Consider the following 21,943-nt stretch of genomic DNA (forward strand, 5'->3'; position numbering starts at 1 on the left):
GAAATCGCCAGCTCCCGGACTCGGAACGGGAGACAAACGGGGGACCTGAATGCTCTCGCTCCCGCCAATCCAGATCCTGGGGCTGGGAGACTCCGTCTGGAAGGCTCCGGTCTCAACCCTCGGGCTTCTGCTCGCGCATTAAACGGCTCAGGAGTAGGTAGCCCGCCCAGCAAGCAACACTTTCCGTGCAGCGGCACCCTCTTCATCCCTTCACGGGTTTCTCTAGAATTCAGGGGGGCGCCGACGATTTCAGGCTAAAATTGACCCACAAAGGAACGAGGCAGGTCAGCAGCCAACTGACGCCCCATCTTGAATTAATGAGTCTCGAAAATTAATCCATTAGAAACCAAGCCGACCGAAACATCTCCTACTGGGCGCTGGCTGAGACATAGGAACCATTTAAATGTGGGTGCTGTGGTAGCAGTCTGAGCCCTGCTGCCCTTTGTGAGGCCAAGTGAAGAACCGATTCCGGCACCAGCCAGGTGGGTTGTAAACTGCAAAATTTATTTCTCGCTTGGGTGCAGACAGGCTGAGGCTTGAGGCTACAGCATGCATCCGCGGGAGCTCAGGGACTCGTGCCCTTAAACACTAAAGAAATGAGGAATGGCCTTGGCCCCGCGGGGGTGGAAAATACAGGCTGCGGGCTTCTTGATGGAGCGGGCGTCATAAAAGCTCCACTGTCTGTCCTTGGTTCGCTGGTTTCTGACAAAGGCACTTTCTTTCCAGTTTGTGCAGAACTTTTTACAGCGTGAGCTTTGAGGCAGAACTTTATAGGGTGGGCTTGGGGCAAACACGGAGGAGCTTGGGTTCAGAGCAGCCTCTAGTAAGTCTTAAATCTTTTAAGTGGTGAAAGCCCGGTACTTTATGAGAAGCCAACTCAGAACAAGCAGAGGCTGAGCTGGGGTTAAGCCCCAGTCTAAAAAAAAAAAAAAGATCTAAACTCTGCCATTAAGTCAATTCTGACTCATAGCGACTCTATAGGGTAGGGTAGAACTGCCCTGTGGGTTTCCGAGAGTGGAACTCTTCGCCAGGCAGAACGCCTGTCTTCCAGGTGCCCTAAAACTAGCCTTTCCCCCAGCAGTTCACCTTCTACCACGGGGAATCTGGGACTCCTTGCTTACGGAGCGACTTTATGACAACCTTTGGGGGCCTTAAGTTAGACTGTTCCTTACCTCCCTCAAAAACATGGAGTCCTGGAGATGCAGTGGATTAAGCCCTGTGCTGCTCACCGCAAGTCTGGGGTTCACATCCACCAGCTCCTCACAGATTTAGCTGTGGAAACCCTGTGGAGCACTATTCAGCCAAAGATGGCCACTGGGAGTCAGACACAGACTGGAGGCAGGGGTTTCTGTAAACTGCCTTGTTTATAAATAAGGTGCTTGAAGAAACAGTTTTACACAACAATTGAGGCATACTGTTCAATATTGCTTTCCTTTCCCTATGTAGACTTCCCTTCAGGGAAAAAGTTACATGCCCAATGGTGCGTGCGCTGCTGACCCATGATGCCAGTTTCCCCAAGTCTGACTGGCTCTAGGTGAAGAATGCCCAACAGAATCTTCTCAGTGGTGGAGATAAATGTTCTAGCATCTGCGCTATCCAGACTGGTAGCCACTACCCAGGGCTCACCACTCATCTGTCTTACTGCGGAGGCTTGCATGTTGCTGTGATGGTTGACGCTATGGCACCGGTAATTGAAATACCAGCAGGGTCACCACGGAGCACCGGTTTCTCCAGAGCTCCCAGCCTACAACTAGGAAAAGGGATCTGGTCATCTACTTCTGAACACTGGCCAGTGGAAACCTTATGAAAAGCAGCTGACCGTTGTCTGATCCACGGCTGGAAGACAAGCCCTCAGGTTGGAAGTACCCAGAAGGGTAGACCTTAATGACATTGATGAACTTTTGCTTTGGGGACCTTCATTTGCTGTTGCAGCACGACTCAAAATAAGAAACAAAACATGGTTGAAAACACCCATTGGTCATCAGAGCACAGAATGTACCAACCACGAATACAGAAAAACTGGATGCTGTCAAAATGAAATTAAGCTGGAGGGAAAGACAGTGGCTAAAAAATAACACAAAAAAATTTTTTTAAGAAATTAAGCTAGAGAGCGCAGGATAGAATTTTGCAAGACCAACGACTCGTTCATTGTAAATACCTTTTCAACAACATAAAAAATGACTATACATGTAGGCCTTGTCAAACAATACACAGGAATCAAATGGACTGCTTCCGTGGAAAGAGATGGAGATCAGTATCATCTACCAAAACAGATCCAAGGGTTGATTGCAAAATAGCAATTGCTCCTTTGCAAGCTAAAGTTGAGACTCAAAAAAATTAAAACAAGTCCAAAGGCCAAAGTGCAACCTAAATGTACCCCACCTGAAGAGAGACCTCCTCAAGAATAGATGTGTCTTTGACACTCATGACTAAATGATGAGTTGTGGGATAACACCAAAGACAATGCATGAAGAAAACAAAAAGTGATTAAAAAGACAGGATCGGGAGGGGCACCAAACTGGATGTAGGAAGTGACTTTGAAACTTGCACTGGAACTTAAAGTGCCTGGAAAAAAGGAGAAAATACAGAGCAGAATGGGCAACTCGAGAAGACAAAGTACTATAATCAAATGTGCAAAGACCTGGAGTTAGAACCCAAAAGGAAGAACATGTCAGCACTTCTCAAGGTGAAAAGAACTGAAGGAAAAATTCAAGCCTCATGTTGCAATGCTGAAGGATCCTACGGGCACAATCTTAAATGATGCAGGAAGCATCAGAAGATGGAAGAAGTGTCCTCTTCAGCAGCACATATCCTAAAGCTAGAACGATACAGAGATTAGTATGGCCCCTGCACAAGGCTGACAACAAATTTGTGAGGTGCTGCATATTTTAAAAAAATAAGATGGGCTCCTTTTACCCTGTTCCTGGTCAGAGGTAAGTGGCAGTAGGAGGCCCACGCTCTTTTTGTCCCTGCGCATCCTGGTGCCGCGGGCTCCCTGGGCGCAGTCCCACGTGGTTGCCCGCGTGCCCAGTGGTGAGCCCCAGTGCGGCTTATGCACGGTTTGGCATGCTTCCCTAAAATGGCACGTACTCTTTGGAGACTGTAAAATCGGAACCTTCTCCCATCCTTCATAAAAACTCACTTAGATTACAAAAAAAATTTTTAAAAATAAGATGGAAGTCAGCATACTATTTCGAGAGGTAGTATATGATCAATAACCAGTGGTATTAAAGATGGAAGTCCAAGCTCCACTGAAGGCAGTGGCCAAAAAGAAGCCTCCAAGAATTTATTTTAACAAACCAATTCAGCACTTTGCCAAGAAATTTAGAAGCTAGCTACAGGGTGTACTGGAAGAAATCCTTATCTGTGCCCATTCAAAAAAAAACCCGGTGATTAAAAATAGTGCAGAAATCATCAAAAAGTATCATTAGTAGCTCACTCATGTAAAACAATACTAAATATAATTCAGAAATGGTAACAATAGTACATCAACAGGGGACCACCAGAAATTTAAGTAGGATTCAGAAGGCATGGAACATGAGATCATTGCTGATGTAAGATGGATCTTGGCTGAGAGTATCAGAAAGATGTTTATCCATGTCCTGTTAACTATAGAAAGCTTTTAGACTGTGGATCATAATAAATTATGGACAATATTGCGAAGAATGGGAATTCTAGAACACTTAGTTGTACACGAGCCCTAGTTCATAGTGGTTACAAATTGAACTGCTAAACCAGACGCTCCTGGGGAGAAAAGAGGCTTGCTACTCTGAAAAAGAATTAGTGTCTCGGAATCCCAAAGAGGCAGTTCTACCCTGTCCTACGGGGTCACAATGAGTCAGCATCGACTCGAGGGCAGTGTTTGGGGGTGGTTTTTTGGCCTTAAGTTGTGCTCTTGGGAAACCTGTACACAGACCAACAAAGAGCACTAGGGGGTGTTGTGTGGTTCAAAACCACATGTCAGGGTTGTGTTCTTTCACCCCGCCCTTATCTAATCTGTCTTCTGAGCAAATAACCCCATAATCATATGTAGACAGGATTGAAAGAAGGCTCGTTATCAATCTGTGATCTGCAAATGATCCATGCTTGCTTGCTGAAGGCAAGGACTTGAGATATTTGCTGATAAATATCAAAAACTGTTGCCTTCAATGTGGGTTATATGTCAATATAAAACAAACTCTTGGCTTTTCGGTGGCAGGTCTGGGGAAGGGGTAGCAGGCACCATGATGGGCCGCGAAGGTGGCAAGAAGAGGCCCCTGAAACCACCCAGGAAGCAGACCAAGGAGATGGACGAGGAAGAGAAGGCTTTCAAGCATAAACAAAGAACAAGAGAAACTCAAAAGCAAAGGCCACGGGGAAGGGTCTCTCTGCCACAGGTGGAATTAAGGAATCTGGCAGAAAGTCAGCTGTCTTGGTGACTGAGGCAGTGATGGCCCTTGATTCCATTCCTGGGTAGACCTCTGGATTCCCTGCTATAGCATTTGTTGCCACCTAAGAGTTAGAATGAAGTGTTGTCTTGGAGCCTGCTGTACATTTAAGAATAAACTTTTGTAAAAAAGAAGAAAAATCATACAATGTTTAGTTTTTCACTCAGTCATGTCTATCTTAGCTGTGAGGTCACAGTGAACCCAGCCCAGAACCCTGCCAGAGTTGCTCTTCAGTCTTTTTGAGGCCCAGAATTTTGTACCATCTGGAATGAAAGCAACTCATTGGGGGAAAAAATTCCCACAACTACACGAATATACAGCATGATCAATGGAGAAAAGAATGAAGTTGTCAAAGAATTCTCCTTACTTGGTTCCACAATCAACATCCAGGGAGGCAGCAGCCAAGAAATCAGATGTATTCAATTGGACAGATTTAATGTAAAAGACCTCTTGTGTTAACGAGCGAAGGCGACACTTTGAGGACCCCTGGTATTTCCAGTTGCTTCATAAGCCTCTGCAAGCTGAGCAATGAGTACTGAAAAGGAGGAGTGCCTTTGAAGTAGGTTGCTGGCGAGGTATCCTGGCTACCCCATGAATTGCCAGAACAAGCAAATCTATCTTGGGAGAAATGCAGCCACAGTGCTTTTTAAAAATGACATGGCAAGACTTTATCTCATGTACTTTGGATATTTTCAGGTGAGACGGCCCTGGGGAAAAATGGCATCATGCCTGGTAAAGCAGAGGGTCCCTCAGCTTAAAGATTCTCTGTAAGATGTATTGACACAGTGGCTGCAACAATAGGCTCAAAACAATTTGGATGATGGTACAGGGCCGGGCAGGAACTCTCTCTGTTGTACTGACGTGATGGGACCTAACAACGGCAATAGCCGTAAGGCTGTCTAGCAGCTGGAGTGTGGTCAATGTGACCGAGAAGCGGAGGGTTTCCATGAATTTTCATTGTAATTGCCACACATGGCTGGGAACCCCGCTCTCCCTTCACAACTGGACATGAACTAGCATTTCATAACCTGCGGTGCTGCGGATCATGTGTAAGTTGAACCTCCTCACAGCCTAGCCAGAACTAGCCAACCAACTGCAACCCGTGGCTCCCTTTCATTTGATAGTACCTCTCTCCTCAAAGAAAAACGCCATGGAGAGGATTTAGAATGTTAAACTTCCCAGGACTACAGGGAAAAGAGAAAACAGAAAACTGCTGGAACAAACTTATAGTAGAAAAGCTCCAAATAAAAATTCCCCAGTTAAACTCTACTATTCATAGAAATTTAATACATTATCAAGGTATTATCACATATCAACAGAACCATCGAGGCCACAAATTATTGAACAATTTGGGAGCGGAGGGAATTAGTTGGCTCAGCAAGAGAAAGGGGCCTTCAAAGTATTCTATACACAACAGAAATCTCAAAAAAGGAAAAGCTCTGTCAAAAAAAATTTTTTTTTAGGTTGTAATAAGTGCCGGCCCCAATCCCAGCTACGTGACAGCCCCAGCTCCCCGCAGAATGCACTTCAGAGGACAGCACTGAAGCTAGAGATCAGGGAGAGGGACATGCCTGATCAGAGCACACAGGAGCAAATGAGAGAGGAAGAGAGTGGAGCACATCCTACCCACCAAGTCCTGCAGGCGATATTCCTGCTCAGAGCAGCCGAAGCACAGGACCATAGGGGCGGCCCCAATACGAGACACAATGTCCCTCACTGACCCGTAGCGCTACGGGGGACAACACTGGAGACATTGTGGAATTTGTGTCCTATCTGACCCTGCCACACTGAGGTGAACACTGTGTGCGACAAAACATCAAGGGGACCAGAGCATGAAGTCCCCAGGGAAGACCAAAAATAGACTCTGGGGCAAGGGTGTGGCACCCCCATCAGACTTGACTGGAAAACACTCCTAAAGGCCAACAAACAGACCTTGAACTATTTACAGGCTTTTCTCTTTTTTGTCATTGTTTTTTTTTTTCTTTTGTTGCTTTGTTTTGCTCTGTCTTATTTTGTGCATATTATCATCTCTGCAGGTCCACCTAGATAAGATAGGTGGGTTAAACCATCTGGAGGAGAAAACAACAGGACTGAGGATTCCAGGGGGACATGGGAGATGGGGAGGCAGGGAAAGGAAGTGGGTGTTAACAAGCCAAGGGACAAGGGAGCAACAAGTGATCCAAAATTGATTGCAAGGAGGGTATAAGAGGTCTGGTGGGGCTTGATCAAGGGCAGTGTAACCGAGAGGAATCACTGAAACCTAAATGAAGGCTGAACATAATAGTGGGACAAGAGTAAAGGGAAATAGAGGAAAGAAATAGTAGGCAAGGGGCATTTATAGAGGTCTAAATACAGGCACATACATATGTAAATATATGACAGTAGGGAAATAGATCTGTGGGCATATATTTACAGGTTTAGTATTAAGGTAGCAGATGGACGTTGGGCCTCTACTCAAGTACTCCCTCAATGCAAGAACACTTTGTTCTATTAAACTGGCATTCCATGATGCTCACCTTCCCGACGTAATCATTGAAGACAAAGTGGGTACATAAGCAAAAGTGGTGAAGAAAGCTAATGGTGCCCAGCTATCAAAAGATATAGTGTCTGGGGTTTTAAAAGCTTAAAGATTAACAAGCGGCCATCTAGCTGAGAAGCAACAAAGCTCACATGGAAGCACACCAACCTGTATGGTCACCAGGTGTTGATGGGATCTGGTATCAGGTATCAAGGAACAAAATTCGTATCATTGTGACTGAGGGGGAGTGCGGAATGGAGACCCAAAGCCCATCTGCAGGATATTGGACATTCCCTTACAGAAGGGTCACGGGGAGGAGAGTCAGGGTGCAGCATAACAACGAAACACATTCCTCTAGTTCTTTAATGCTCCCCCCACCCCCACCCCTACCATCATGATCCCAATTCTACCTTATAAATCGGCTAGACCAGAGGATGTACCCAGGTAAAGATCAGAGCTGGAAACACAGGTAACCCAGGACAGATAAAGCCCTCAGGACAATAATGGGAGTAGAGCTACCAGGAGGGGAAAGAGAAGTATGGGAGAAAGGGGTAACAAATCATAATGATCTACATATAACCCCCTCCCTGGGGGACGGACAACAGAAAAGCGGGTGAAGGGAGACATTGGTCTGTGTAAGACATGACAAAATAATAATTTGTAAATTATCAAGGGTTCATAAGGGGGCGGGGAAGGAAGGGGAGCTGATACCAAGGGCTCAAGTAGAAAATGTTTTGAGAATGGTGATGGCAACAAATGTACAAATGTGCTGACGCAATGAATGAATGGATTGTGACGAGCTGGACTAGCCCCCAATGATTAAAAAAAAAAAGTTGTAGTAGTTTATTTGCAACAAAATATTTATATTCCTTTATAAAGAATTCTTCCTATAAATCAGTAAGAAAGAATAATTCAAAATATTGTCAAAGAACATGAAAAAAGAAACAAGAAAAAACAAAATCATTAAATCCACTAAAAGATTTGCACATCAAAACAAGGTCCCTTTTTACCTATTAAAATAGTTAAAATTAAAAAACCTTAATACCCAGTGCACTAGTAAGATAATGGCATGCTTAGACAATGCTTGTACATATCAAAATTATTTTAAATAGTTCTGCCATTTCACCCTATATTTCACTGTCACCTATTAATCTCCTGAAGAAATAATCAGGGATCTGAACAAAGATTTATAAATATCTTCAACAACAGTGTTTATAAGTTACCATGGATCTATGTTTGGATTGTGATAAGAGTTATATGAGCCCCAATAAAATGATTTTTAAAATTAAGAAAAAAGAAGTTAGGAAGGACAAGGTCCAACCACAGGAGGTTAAAAATGTTTTGATGTTTCATGACAAGGAAAAAGAACAATAAGGGTATCTGTCACGTCATGTTCAAGATGTATCGCAGGGGGTAAAGCTGCAGCTTGGTGCCTGCCCAGGACGCTCCGGTGGGTACTACTGGCTGCAGCGCCTTCGCTAAGGCACTTGTGGGAAAGCCAGCTTACCAGTGAGAACCAGCTCAGAAAGGAGATGGTGTGGGCAAATGGTATCTGGGCACTCTAGCCCAGACCACACAGGCAAACCAAGGGGACTAGGTCCTGGGGCAGAGAAGATCGGTCTTCCACTGCTAGAGGGCACTCGGAAACCTGGGTGCCTGGGTTGCAGTGAAAAGACTTGGCATGGCTCTTCTAGCCTGAGTCTTTGTAGCTCCCACCAAATGACCGGGTGGAAGCATGTAAATACGGTGTGGAGCACTCTCCTGAGGGGACTGGTCAGTTTGGCCCCTCCACTGGATACAGTGAGTCATCTCAGAAGAACAGGAGACTGGCTTCCAGAGCGGGGTACCTTTGGGGCATTATCAGTGCTAAAAAGTGTTTGGTAACAATTGTCCCACTTGGCACAAAGGCCAATGGGCCATGTGGCTGAGAAACTGAGGACCAGAAAACGGCGTGCATGCTGGCATGGCTTAGATGCTGTGCTAGAAACTAAAAGAACTGAAGATCTATACCCTGGATGTTCTCTGATCCTGACATTTAAAATCTCGAACATCTGTAGGTCAGTGGGCCAATGCAGCATATGGCAAGCCCAGCAGTAGAGTGCCGTGGGAAGGGCAGTTGGTGTCACCGTGGAAGGTGAAGGCATGTCTGACGCCAAAGGGACCATCCTGAGCTGTTATACAGATGGAATCTCCTCACCGTGTAGCCAGAAGAGGCAGCTAGATGGCACTTCCTCAGTGCATTAGCCCAGACACACACACAGTCAGACGTTACCCCCATGAGGTAAGTGACTCATGCCTGTATTGGTAGATGGTAATATAAAATTACACTGAGTGGTTCTCACAATGACAATAACAAATACAAAATTCTAACAATTGCCTCCCCCAATCCAGAACATACCCTCTCTCCTCCAAGCCACTCTTCTGTATCTCTGAAGCCTTTCTGGGATGCTCTAATTTATACCCTACCTCTGCTCTTCTCTGTTCTAGGACCGACCCCGCCTGCTCCCAAAAAATCACTTGGCTGGCTGCTCCCAGAAATAGAAGACACTTTCAGAATGTTATAATAACCTTCTTAAAGGACAGCTTTTCTTCAGCACCCAGCACCTCCTCCTCTACTGCTTCAGCTCTTCTTGGGCAGCCACTTCTGTGCCTCCGTCCCCTGTACTTTCCATCCCCAAAGATTTTCTTTCCTTCCTGACACTGGGCATTCGTTCATGCTTGGATGAATGAGTAAGGGCCATGCTGATTAAGGATATCAAACTGCTGAGTTTAAGTCCAATGCTATACGTAGGACGTGTTTATTTTCTTCTCCACACTGTTGTCTTTCTCCCATATTTTGTACAGGTACATACTAGGTCCCAGAGAAAGTAAATAGAACTTTACTTTCTCTTCCATTTTAACTGACCTGAGGCCAGGAGAGGAAATAAATTAAGTTAAACTCAAGTTACTGTGTTTTCCAAATGTTTTGGAAAACATGTAAGACTTAAAACAGGTCCAACCTCAACAAGTAGCTTTTTTGCTATGAAACAATAGTTCTTTCTGGAATTACAGAGCAATATATCAGAAAATTAAAGCATGTCTCAAAATCAGGCGGCTGTCTTTCAGCCGTCTCAAAGCAAATTACAAACCGAAAATCTGCCCAGAGGGCTTACAATGCTTTTCAGAAAGTTCGCTGAGTTCGTCCTTTTCACAGCTGGCCAGCCTGATGCATGGCATGTTTAGTGACGAACTTCTCGGCCGCCTCTCCCTGCAGCATCTTCAAGGCTCGCCAATAGATCTGTCCGCAGTTCTCCGGTCTACCGAGAGGGTGGTGCAGCTCCTCCTTGATGTAATCCAGCCAAAGATCTTGAAAAGGGATGAAAAAAATCAGTGTACACATACATTTAGACAACTAGCAGAGTTTTATTAGGCAAAGGCAAATTACTTTTTAAATTATTTTTATTATTCCCTGTGTTTCCGGCAAATTACTTTAATATTAATTCAACTAGAAACATCAAGGAAATCTAATGTCTAGCTGTTATTCCCCTAGAGCCCTTATGACACAATACCTTAGCACCTAGGCTCTGCACAGTAAGGTCTAGCAAAGCAAATTTTAGATACAAGGGCTTTTGCTCTATCATGACAGCTTGATATTTCTTGAAATAAAAAATATTGTATTTTTTTAAGGGAGAATTTGGATGAGTTTCTTGCAAGGTAAAACGAACACCCAGGAATTCACTCTAATTTTAAAACTTGCTAATAGTTTCTGTGGGGTAGCAAAAAACAGCAACGTCCCTTCATTCATCCCATCAGGAAGAGATCAGTGGAACCATGGAGAAGCTGGTATTTCTTTCTGACTGTGAGACTGGAGACGAGGCAACACTGTTTCTGTGTTTGTTGGCTTGTCAACCACGTCCAGAGGTAGACCTTCTAAACTACTGCAATGTGTTCACAGCCAGACACTTAACCACGGAGCCACCAGCACCATCGCCTTTTTTCACCACCTTTGCTTATGCACCCATTTGTCTTCAGGGATCATGTCAGGAAGGTGAGCATCATAGAATACCAGATTATTAGAACCAAGTGTTCTTGTGTTTAGGAAGGACTTGAGTAGAGGCCCAAAATCCAGTAATTGCACAATTCTTTTTGATGTATTTGAGCAAGTGATTTATATGTGTGAATTTTATGTCAGTAAAATGGTTTTATAAAGCATGAATAAAATGAGGGTTATTTGCAGGTAAACAAAATAAAGTATAACATATTCCTTTCCAAATATCAACTTTAGAGAACTAAGCCAAACAAATCTTTCTCTAATCCCGAGGCTTGTGCACTATTCTTTTACACCAAGCAAGCAGGACAGGTAGTCTAGTTCTCGCAGGGGCTCATGGCTCGTGAACGGTTGCGGTGTAAGGTTCTACAGCCATACGGACAGAGCAGACAGCATACCCAGACAGACGCAGGTGTCCATAACTGAGGGCTACTTACCAGAATCTGTCGATCCAAACTCTCGTACAGCTCGCTCATAATATTCTCTTAAATTCACCATCTTAGAGGACTCCTAGTAGAAATAACAGACAGTCCTGTCTCAAAAGCTTAGTTTATGACATCTCACAGTCATTTCAACATAATTACACACTTACTATTTGTTACATAAACACAATCCATGCTCGTGGAAGCTGCAGTAGATCAAACAATGAGTAAATCTGCTACATAGTACCTCTGGAAGATGTTGAAAGGCAAGGACAAAGGTGTGCCTGATGTTCTCAATCTCCCCATAGGTGTGTGAAAGTTAGACTATGAATAAGGATGACCAGTGAAGAGCCAATACATTTGATGATAGTGATGACAAAGAATACTGAGAGTCCATGCACTGCCCAAAGAACCAACAGATCCAGAATGTCCCTTAGAGCCCCTGAAGGCAAGACTTCATACACTTTGGACATGTTGTCAGGAGAGACCACCCCTGGAGAAGAACATGCGCAGTGAAGTACAAGAGCAGCACAAAGAGAGCAAGGACCTCCATGAGACAGACTGACAGCGTGCTGCAACCAGGGGCCCACACCTAAGAACAATCGGACGAGGTCCAAGACTGGGCAGTGCTTCATTCTACTGTACACACTACCTCTGTGGGTCAACCAACTCAGTGGTACTTCACAAACAACCTTTGTTATGTTCATCGGGCTGGGGCAGTTCAGGTGAACGAAGCCTGACTCTTCTCCGGAGAAAAGCCACAACTGGATCTACTACTCACCAACGTGCAGTGCATGCCAAACTGATGTAAGCACCTTCCTATGGTCCCCTATAAGGAGCCCTGGCAGCACGGCGGTTAAGGTCTCGCTGCTACCCAAAGGTTGGCAGTTCTAGAAACTTACCCACCAGTGGCTGAGGGCGAAGAGATTTGGAGATGTGCTCCCAAAGATTACAGCCCAGGAGAGCCTATGGAGCAGTTCCACTCTGTCACATACAGTTGTTAAGATTCAAAATCAGCTCCGCAACATACAGCCATAGGTGCCATCCAGAAAACCATCCATTCTTTGGGGGAGGGGTTGTCTCTAACCCAAGCACAGCTTCACAGGTAACATGTTTGAAAGCCTGGATGAATGAGCAGGATTTAAGTAAAGAAAATAAAGGGGAAGGTGGGGGGAGAAAGGAGGAACCAATCACAATGATCTACGTATTAGCCCCTCCAAGGGGATGGACAGCAGAAAAGTGGGTGAAGGGAGGGAGTGGTCAAAGGAAGACATGGAGGAAAAAAATTATAAACTATCAAGGGTTCCAGAGGAGGGGCGCATGGGGGTGGGGAAACAATGAGGAGCTGACATCAAGGGCTCAAGTAGAGAGAAAATGCTTTGAGAATGATGATGGCAACAAATGTACAAATGTGCTTGACAGAGTGGAAGGATGTGTGGATTGTGATGAGTTGAATAAAAAAAGGTTATAAGCGCCCCAATAAAGTAATTTAAATAAAAAATGAAGTCCTATCTCTAGAAATTTATCTCTATAATGGAAAAGGAAAAACAGAAAATAAAGCAAAAGAAAAAAAGAGCCATAAAAGCAAAAGGCTGTTTTCAATAAACAGCCAATATACCATGGAAATGCTTTTTTTTATGGAAATGTTTTTATTAAGCTATGGTTTAGGATTAATACAACCATTAATACAGTGACTATCCTGAACGGAAACACACCATAAAATAGGATTAGTTGTGTTCCTGTGATGGAATCAGAAATACACATGGACTGTCCTGTATGATTTTTTAGAGGCAACCCCAGGATGAGTCTGCCCTATGCACAAATTTCATTTTGTGAAGAAGTTGCTGAGGGTCTGCTCTCTGCCTCAAAACCCAATGGAAGCGGCAAGCAGTACTGAGGCAGGGAAGTGGCACTTAATGCAGCCTGGCAGCAGAGGAAGCCTGTCAACAGGGACAGCTTGGATTGGCTGCACGCGTATGTTCTTGTCTTTGCTTATCATCTTCAGTTAGGGCTATGAAAAGCAGGTTGGACCAGGGGACCAGAAACGTGTGCTGTCAGAATGAGAGATTTGTAAACAGCAAAGGAAAACAGAAACCACAAACCCATTTTCCCAGATGAGAAATTCCTCACTCACTTGTTCCTTTTCAAACTGGATCATTTTCCTAAAAAAATCAACTGAAAATGGCCGGTTTTCCTGTAAACTAAACAGAAACAAAGGAGAAGGGGTCAATTGTATCATCTACAATCAAAAGCCCTCATATCTCACAAATACAAATTGTTGAGTGCCTCTGTAACTGCTGTTTCGACAGAGTCTTGGCCACAGGCAGCGCGGAAACTGGACCTGACTGCCAGTCATTCTCTAAGCTTTCGGTCAGTAAGGACTGACTCTGAACCATCTCTCAATTGGCTTTTTGTCCAGCCACAGGATGACAGATCAGTTACTTTGTAATTAGGCTTATGAAGAATTTTTACCAATGGGGAAATTGCCTAGCCTATTGTTCATCAATAAAAGTTAAACACAATATTGGAATATAGCACAATTTTAACTAGGTAAAAGTTTTAAAAATAATACACTAACTGTTGTTTTTCTTCTGATAAGGTTACAATAAATTATGACAGGCACTTATTTTGCATTGTCCACAATGGGTATAGTTTATGATTAAAAAACAAAACAAAGCGCCCTCTCTCCGTTTCTCTGCCACCCCGAGTGTGGTGGTGCTCCAACTTCACCATGTCATCTCATAAGACTTTCAGGATCAAGAGATTCCTGGCCAAGAAACAGAAGCAGAATCAGCCCATTCCCCAATGGATTAGAATGAAAACCGGTAATAAAATTAGGTACAACTCCAAGAGAAGACATTGGAGAAGAACCAAGCTGGGGCTGTAAGGAGCATTTTCCCAGGCTCAAAATTTGTCCCCATCTGATGACTTGAACTTCTAATGGCAAATAATCTGGTTTATTCCTTGGTTTTTTGCTTCCTAATCAAGTTTAACAATAAATGATGTAAGGCTAAAAAAAAAAAAAGCATGCTTTGAAAAAAACACCTCCTGGGGGGCCGGCCCCAATCCCAACTACTAAGTGGTCACCTGCCCTCCCCCCAAAAGAATTGTTTTCAAAAGACGGCATTGAAACTGCAGCTCCGGGAGAGGGACATATCTGATCGGAGCACACAGGAGCAGATGGAGGGGGAGGAGGAGAGAGTGGAGCACATCCTGGCTCACGAGGCCATCACTAGGCCGTGAGGACGATGTTCCCAATTAGAGCAGCCAGTCCACAGAGAGGACCACATGGCCGGCCCCACTATGAGACATGACGCCCCTCAATGACCCACAGCCCTTCGGGAGACAGCACCAGGGACACAGTGTGGGAATTGCACCCGATCTAATCCCGCCACACTGAGGCAAAACACTAGTGGGGTTGGGATGCAACAAAACAGCAAGGGAATGGAGTGGTGAGGTACCCAGGGAATCCTGAAGGTAGACTTTGGGGCCAGGGCGTGGTGCCCCAACAGACTGGACTGGAAAACACTCCTAAAGGCCAACAATCCTTGAACTAACTATAAGCTTTTCTTTCTTGTTGTATTTTGTTTAGTTTTTTGTCATTGGTTTGTTGTGTTGTATATTTTTTTCTTGGTTGTGCTCTGTCTTGTTTTTGTGCATGTTATTATCTCCACAGGTCTGTCTAAGTAAGATAGGCTAGAACAACCATCTGGAGGAGAAAACAACGGGATGCACAGTTCCAGGGGGACATGGGAGAGGGGGAAGTGGGGGGAAAGGTAGTGGTGTTAACAAACCCAGGGCCCAGGGAACAACAAGTGAACCAAATCAGTGGAGAGGAGAGTATGGGAGGCCTGGTAGGGCATGACCAAAGACAATGTAACCAAAAGAAATGTTGGAACCCTGGTGGGGACTGAGCATGATGATGGGGCAGGAGCAAAGTAAAAGGAAATAGAGGAAAGAGCTGGGAGGCAAAGGGCATCTATAGAGGTATAAAGACGTACATATGCAAATCTATTTATATGAGAATGGGGAAATAGATCTATGTGCATATATTTACAGGTTTAGTATTAAATTAGCAGAAGGACATTGGGCCTCCACTCAGTACTCCCTCAATGCAAGAATACGTTCTATTAAATTGGCATTCTATGATGCTCACCTTCCCGACACAACCACTGAAAACAAAGCGGGTGAATAATCAAATGTGGTGAAGAAAGCTGATGGTGCCCGACTATCAAAAGAGATAGTGTGTGGGGTCTTAAAAGCTTGAAGGTAAACAAGCAATCATCTAGCTCAGAAGAAACAAAGCCCACATGGAAGCACACCAGTCGGTGCGATCACAAGGTGCCGAAGGAATCAGCTATCAAACATCAAAGAACAAAAAAATCTTAGCATTGTGTGCTCACCTCCATGATATAATCGCTGACGACAAAGCGGGTGCATAAGCAAATGTGGCGAAGAAAGCTGATGGTGCCCGGCTATCAAAAGATATAGCATCTGGGGTCTTAAAGGCTTCAAGGTAAACAAGCAGCCATCTAGCGCAAAAGCAACAAAGCCCACATGGTAGAAGCAAACCAGCCTGTGCAATCATGAGGTCTCGAAAGGATCAGGTATTAGGCATCATCAGAACAAAAAAATCTTACCATAGAGAATGAGGGGGACAGTGCAGAGTGGAGATTCAAAGCCCATTTGTAGGCCGCTGGAGATCCCCTTGCAGAGGGGTCTCGGGAAGGAAACGAGCCAGACAGGGTGCGATAAAGCAACAATGAAAAATACAACTTTCCTCTAGTTCCTAAATGCTTCCTCCCCCCCACCCCCACTATCATGATCCGAATTCTACCTTGCAAGTCTGGCTAGACCAGAGGATGGACACTGGTACAGATAGGAACCAGAAACACAGGGAATCCAGGGCGGATGATCCCTTCGGACCAGGGTTGTGAGTGGTGATACTGGGAGGGTGGATGGGTTGGAAAGGGGGAACCGATTACAAGGATCTACATGTGACCTCCTCCCTGGCGGATGGACAACAAAAAGTGGGTGAAGGGAGATGTCGGGCAGGGCAAGATATGACAATAATTTATAAATTATCAAGGGCTCATGAGAGAGTGGGGAGTAAGGATGGAGGGGAAAAAATGAGGAGCTGACGCCAGGGGCCTAAGTGGAGAGCAAATGTTTTGAGAATGAGGGCAATGAATGTACAGATGTGCTTTACACAATTGATGTATGTATGGATTGTGATAAGAGTTGTATGAACCCCTAATAAAACGATAAAAAAAGAAAAACCATCTCCCAGGTTACTTCCTCAGATACGACTTAGGGTCCACAGAAGCTGGGTCCCACGGTGGGCAAGATTGTGCGTACCTTCTAAACACGGCCCTGGCCTTTTTGTAGTCACCACTTCGATAAGCCCAATCGAGGTACTTGTCCTTTAGGGTTACCGAGTCACCCCCTGTGACAGCGAGGAGAGCTTTCTGCAGTTTTAAGAAAAACAAAGAAACACGCTGCTGATATCGAAAGCAATTTTCCCAGAACCCCACGGAGGCTTAGCGCGGGGCCTGTACCTTAAAGACGGCTTCCGTGTCTTCCTGGCTTTGCGTGTCTTCAGTCCACTCCGCCCAGGAGAGCCACAGAGGCAGACATACCTGTGCTCACACCAAAAAGGTAAAATTCTACTGACACTCATTCTAGCAACACTTGTAAAATATCTAAGTAAGAAACTTTTACAATGTACTTAACTTTGGATAATACAGTCAATTTTCAAATAACCACTGAGAGATCGCTTACTAAATAGAAATCAGTTCTCCCTATATGGGAGACCTCATCGTTTGACGAAATTCTCACTGCAGCCTCGGCTCTCAATAGGTAAGTGCGCCCTAAAAGAGCTTTGGTCGAAATTTTGAAAGTCCTCCTAAATGAATGAGATACAGACCTGAGGCTTCAAGTGCACAAAGGCTTCTTCTAACAGCCTGGCGACGTCGCTGCTCTTTGACTTAATCAACACCTGCAGCTTCACGTGCCACATTGTCACCGAGTCTCTAAACAATGTTGTCCCGGCCACAGCCACCTCCAGGGCTTCAGTCAAGAAGCCCTTCTGCAGCAGCAGCTCCGCCTGGGAAACACAGAGGGTCAGGGGAAGACGAGCTCTGCGGCAGTCATGAGCTTAGGCAACCATTTCTACAGGCTTTCCACTAAACCTTTCCCACGGCTGCTAAGCGGGCACAAAGTGAACAATCTGGAATTCTTTCTCCCTTCCCTACTTCCGTGCCCAAGGACTACCAGAAAAACAGGATGGAGATGAAAAACAAAAGGGCTGGGTAATTTAGACGGCATTTTAATAAACAGTTGACTGTACCAGAACCTACGCCCAGTCCACAGAGCACAGCGGTCAGTATACGGAGCTACACGGTAACAGGAATGACCCTGGAGAGGAGGCGGTTCAGCACCTGACTTCAAAGCAAAATGGGTACAGGGCAAAGATGCAGCCCTCTGCTTCTCTAAGGATGTACAACCTTCAAAACTCAGGGACAGTTCTGCTCCGTCCTCCCGGCTGCTGTGAGTGGGAGGCATTAGCTCATAAAGCATCATCACCTGTGAGCACTGTGCTCTTTGGGAGCGAGGGGAGTATCTATATGAGGGCGCTTCAAGTTCATGGGAAATGTAATCAAAACATAATGACTCGTCAACAACAGATTTGGGGAAGGAACCCGGTACCTCCATTTAAATAGAACTGGACATACTGTAAATTGAGAGCCTTTTCCAGAACTACAATTTGACACTCTGTAATACGCATCATGAGGAGTCCCTGGGTGATGCAACAGTTTAGTTCTCCGTTGCTAACCCAAACACTGGTGGTTCAAACCCACCTGGAGGCATCTCAGACAGCCTCTCGAAAGATCAGCCTTTTTTTAAAAAAAATCATTTTATTGGGTGCTCTTACAACTCATCACAATCCATACATATATCCATGTGTCCGACACACTTGTACTTATGCTATCATCATTTTCAAAACAGTTTCTACTTAAGTCCTTTGCTATCAGTTCCTCATTTTTCCCCTTCCTCCCCCACCCTCCCTCCCTCATGAGCCCTGGATAATTTATAAATAATTATTTTTTTCATGTCTTACATCGACCACTGTCTCCCTTCGCCCACTCTTCTGTTTTCTGTTCCCCTGGGAGGGATTTACATGGAGATCATTGTGATCGGTTTTCCCTTTCTCCCCACTTTCCCTTACCCTCCTGGTATTGCTACTCTCATTATTGGTCCTGAGGGGTTTATCTGTCCTGGATTCCCTGTGTTTCCAGCTCATATCTGTACCAAAGTACATGCTCTGGTCTAGCAGTATTTGTAAGGTAGAATTGGGGTCATAAACAGGGGTGGGGGGGCAAGATCAGCCTTTAAAAATCCTACGGCAGAACCAGGGGTGTGAGGGGCGATACTGGGTGGGTAGAGGGAGAGTGGGTTGGAAAGAGGGAACCAATTACAAGGATCTACATGTGACCTCCTCCCTGGGGGACGGACAACAGAAAAGGGGGTGAAGGGAGACCTCAGACAGGGCAAGATATGACAAAATAATAATTTATAAATTATCAAGGGCTCATGAGGGAGGGGGAAGTGAGGGGGGAAAAAGAGAACTTGATGCAAAGGGCTTAAGTGGAGAGCAAATGGTTTGAAAATGATGAGGGCAAAGAATGTACAGATGTGCTTTACACAATTGATGTATGTATGGATTGTGATAAGAGTTGTATGAGTCCCCAATAAAATGTTTAAATAAATAAATAAATACAAACCCTACGGCACTCAAAATGAACTCAATGGCAGATATCTGAAGTTTTTTTAAAATTTGGTTTTATTGTTGTCAGTTGTTATGTTGTTGTTTCAGTAAGAGTGATAAAAAAGTGGTAACAGTAGTAACAATAAAAAAGATATGCATGGTTACCAAGGTAGAGATGAAGTGCATATACCTGTGTAGTAAGGTATATATATGAAGGGGGTTCCAAAAATATCAGAATTTTTCCTTCCAAAGAGATGTACTTAAATTTTATTTTACAAAACAACCTTATCACCTCCAAAGTACTATGCATTACACTTAATACATTTGTCAAATCTGCAATTCCGTTCTTAAAAACGTTTTTCAAACTCATCTGTTTGAAAGGATGACAGACAGCACCCCTATTTTCTTTCTTCACCTTTTCTATGTTGTCATCAAATCACTGTCCTTTCATGTCCCTCTCTTCATTCGGGGAAACAAAGGGTAGCATGAAGCAAGGTCAGGTGAGTAAGGTGCATGGGGCAAGAGAGGCATGCTGTTTTTAGCCAAAAACTGGAGTACTGAGATGGCCACATGAGCAGGTGCATTGTTGTGGTGGCAAAGCCAGTCTGCCACAAATCAGGCCTTTTTTGTTGCACAGTGTTAAGCAATCTTTTCAGAACCTCTAAATAGAAAGCAGTCCGACCTGATGGGACGATCTCCAAATGCACTATACGTCGACATTTTCATCCATTCAGGAAGCTCACAGATATCCAGAATGAGGTTTGTCATAAATTGACAGTTTACCTCTTTTGAGATGAGACAACAACTTATACATTTGAGTTTTTCCATACCGTTGTCCTTGTCAGCTGTGTGCAACATCACAACAGTTTCTGCAATTTTCCAGAGCAGGAAACAAAATTTCACAGCTGTACACAGGCCAAGACAAAGCACAAGGTTCAAGAGAAAGTGCTTTTAGGAAAAAATCCACTGTGACCAGAGAGAACCTTCCCAGGTGACACCACTGGGTGCACTGGCTCTAACTCAGAGCAAACAGCGCGTGCTATGAAGTCTCTGCTCCGCCCAGCGCAGCTCCGCCTGTTGTTTTGTTGGTGCCGTCATGTATGCATGAACATATATGAGTCTATTTAGGAATAGGGGGGCCTATGGTAGCAGACTGGGTTACATGCTGGGCTGCTAACTGCAAGGTCCATAGTTCAAAACCAACAGCCACTCCCCAGGAGAAATATGAGGCTTCCTAATGCTGTAAGTTTAACAGTTTGTAAACAGTCTTATAAACGCTATGTGGCAGTTGTACCTGTCCTACAGGGCTGCTCAGTGAAGGTGTGTTTAACTGGTACTGAAGAGCCTTACCCACTGCTTGCATTGGGATTCTGGCAGAAGCCTGAGCTCATGCGCCTTTCTGAATGCCACCATGGTCCTTGTCAGCCTCTGAAAAGGAAAAAATCCTTGAGTCCATTACAGATTTCCCACAAAGGGATTCTGGCCTCCGACAATGACCGAGAGCAGTGTTACATATGGCTGTGAATTCGGAGATGCTACTGCCATACTGCTCGCTCGCAGAGCCTGACTTCCGGCAAATGGGCTGGGCAAGGACGCGGAGGAGAGAGCACCTGCTACCCGAGTTTTGTCCATAGGGCAAAGCCGACTCCTGGTCAGCGTGGCGGGTCACGCTCCAGCAGAGACAGTGGCTGAGCATGAAGCCATGGAACTTGTGGCGCTTCTGTGTTTCTTCAAGGGTCAGAGCACGTGACTGCAGTCAGCCACTGTAACCGCGGAACTTGAGTCCTTACCTTCCCTCTGAGGAAATCACTACTTGTTTTCTTGGTAAATCTCTCCAAGCAAAAGGTGATGTAACACTTCCACATGGCCTCTAGAAAAGCCAGAAAGATTCCTGATCAGGTCACCAATTCCCAAAACTCAGCATGTATCTTTTCTCACAAAAGGAAAACTCCTCTAAACCAGACTTTAAATTCGCCTAATGAAAAACGGCCATTCCAAGTAGAGCCGGTCACCCACCTCAACCATCAGAAAAAGACAGCTGAGGTGTGACATGGATGCGAAAATTAAAAGCTTTCTCAATGTAAGAAACTGTTCCCACTTTGTCTTCATTTTCCAGTATTAACACATAAAAAATACAACTCTATCAAATCCCACCCTCAGGTGCAATGATTGGGATCTCAGTCTAGAGCAGAAAGGAGTGAATACAATCAAAGACAGGAAATTATGAGTTCAAAAGAACCTACCCTATTTCCCCGAAAGTAAGACATCTCCTGAAAGTAAGACCTGCTTACAGTTTGCCTCTCGCTGAAATATACGGTAACCCCGAAAATAAGACCTCCCATAAAATAAGCCACTCCCCCCCGAAGCTACTATAACTCTGGACTCTGGACCATAGCAGCGGGTGCCACCATGCAGCTCACTGTTGGCCGCAGCACAGCCAGGGAAGCCAGGAAGTGGAAGTTCTTTTTTAATAAAACAATAAGCAATAATTGTGTATCATATTCTTCTTCATGGAAATATAAGGCATTTCCTGAAAATAAGACCTAGCGCATCTTTGGGAGCAAAACTTAATATAAGACACTGTCTTATTTTCGGGGAAACAGGTTAACAGACCACATGGACCCCAGTCTCCATGCCCCCAAGACCCGAAAAAGTAGATGGTGTCCAGCTACCAGTCCTGATGACTCTGAAAAGAATCACCACAGAAAGTCTTGGAGGGCGTGGGAAAGTCATGTGAAACAAACCTCAAAATAATAAAAGACCAGGCTTACTGGTCATATA

At 44.7% G+C, this 21,943-nt stretch overlaps 1 protein-coding gene, 1 long non-coding RNA gene and 1 pseudogene across 2 annotated transcripts in view; 2 read left to right on the plus strand and 1 right to left on the minus strand.

Annotated features, from left to right (window-relative positions):
- The first annotated feature begins 27 nt into the window (after positions 1-27).
- Positions 28-7,648, plus strand: LOC142459631 (uncharacterized). The gene is made up of 2 exons (XR_012786477.1): positions 28-482; positions 4,199-7,648. It is a non-coding gene; the product is annotated as an uncharacterized LOC142459631 (long non-coding RNA).
- On the plus strand, positions 2,791-2,891 carry LOC142460429 (U6 spliceosomal RNA; annotated as a pseudogene).
- Positions 7,649-7,674: 26 nt separating the features above from the next.
- Positions 7,675-21,943, minus strand: part of UTP6 (UTP6 small subunit processome component) — a 33,604-nt gene continuing 19,335 nt past the window's right edge. The window contains exons 12-19 of the mRNA XM_075561365.1: positions 20,953-21,032; positions 20,513-20,590; positions 17,321-17,500; positions 16,953-17,033; positions 16,753-16,862; positions 13,529-13,595; positions 11,410-11,482; positions 7,675-10,290 (exon numbers count right to left, since the gene is read on the minus strand). Of these exons, the coding sequence (XP_075417480.1) occupies positions 10,133-10,290; positions 11,410-11,482; positions 13,529-13,595; positions 16,753-16,862; positions 16,953-17,033; positions 17,321-17,500; positions 20,513-20,590; positions 20,953-21,032 (827 nt within the window). The 3' untranslated portion in view covers positions 7,675-10,132. The remainder of the gene's footprint in view (positions 10,291-11,409; positions 11,483-13,528; positions 13,596-16,752; positions 16,863-16,952; positions 17,034-17,320; positions 17,501-20,512; positions 20,591-20,952; positions 21,033-21,943) is intronic.

This window comes from Tenrec ecaudatus, chromosome 10, assembly GCF_050624435.1.
Source record: "Tenrec ecaudatus isolate mTenEca1 chromosome 10, mTenEca1.hap1, whole genome shotgun sequence".
In the NCBI taxonomy this organism is placed as follows: domain Eukaryota; kingdom Metazoa; phylum Chordata; class Mammalia; order Afrosoricida; family Tenrecidae; genus Tenrec; species Tenrec ecaudatus.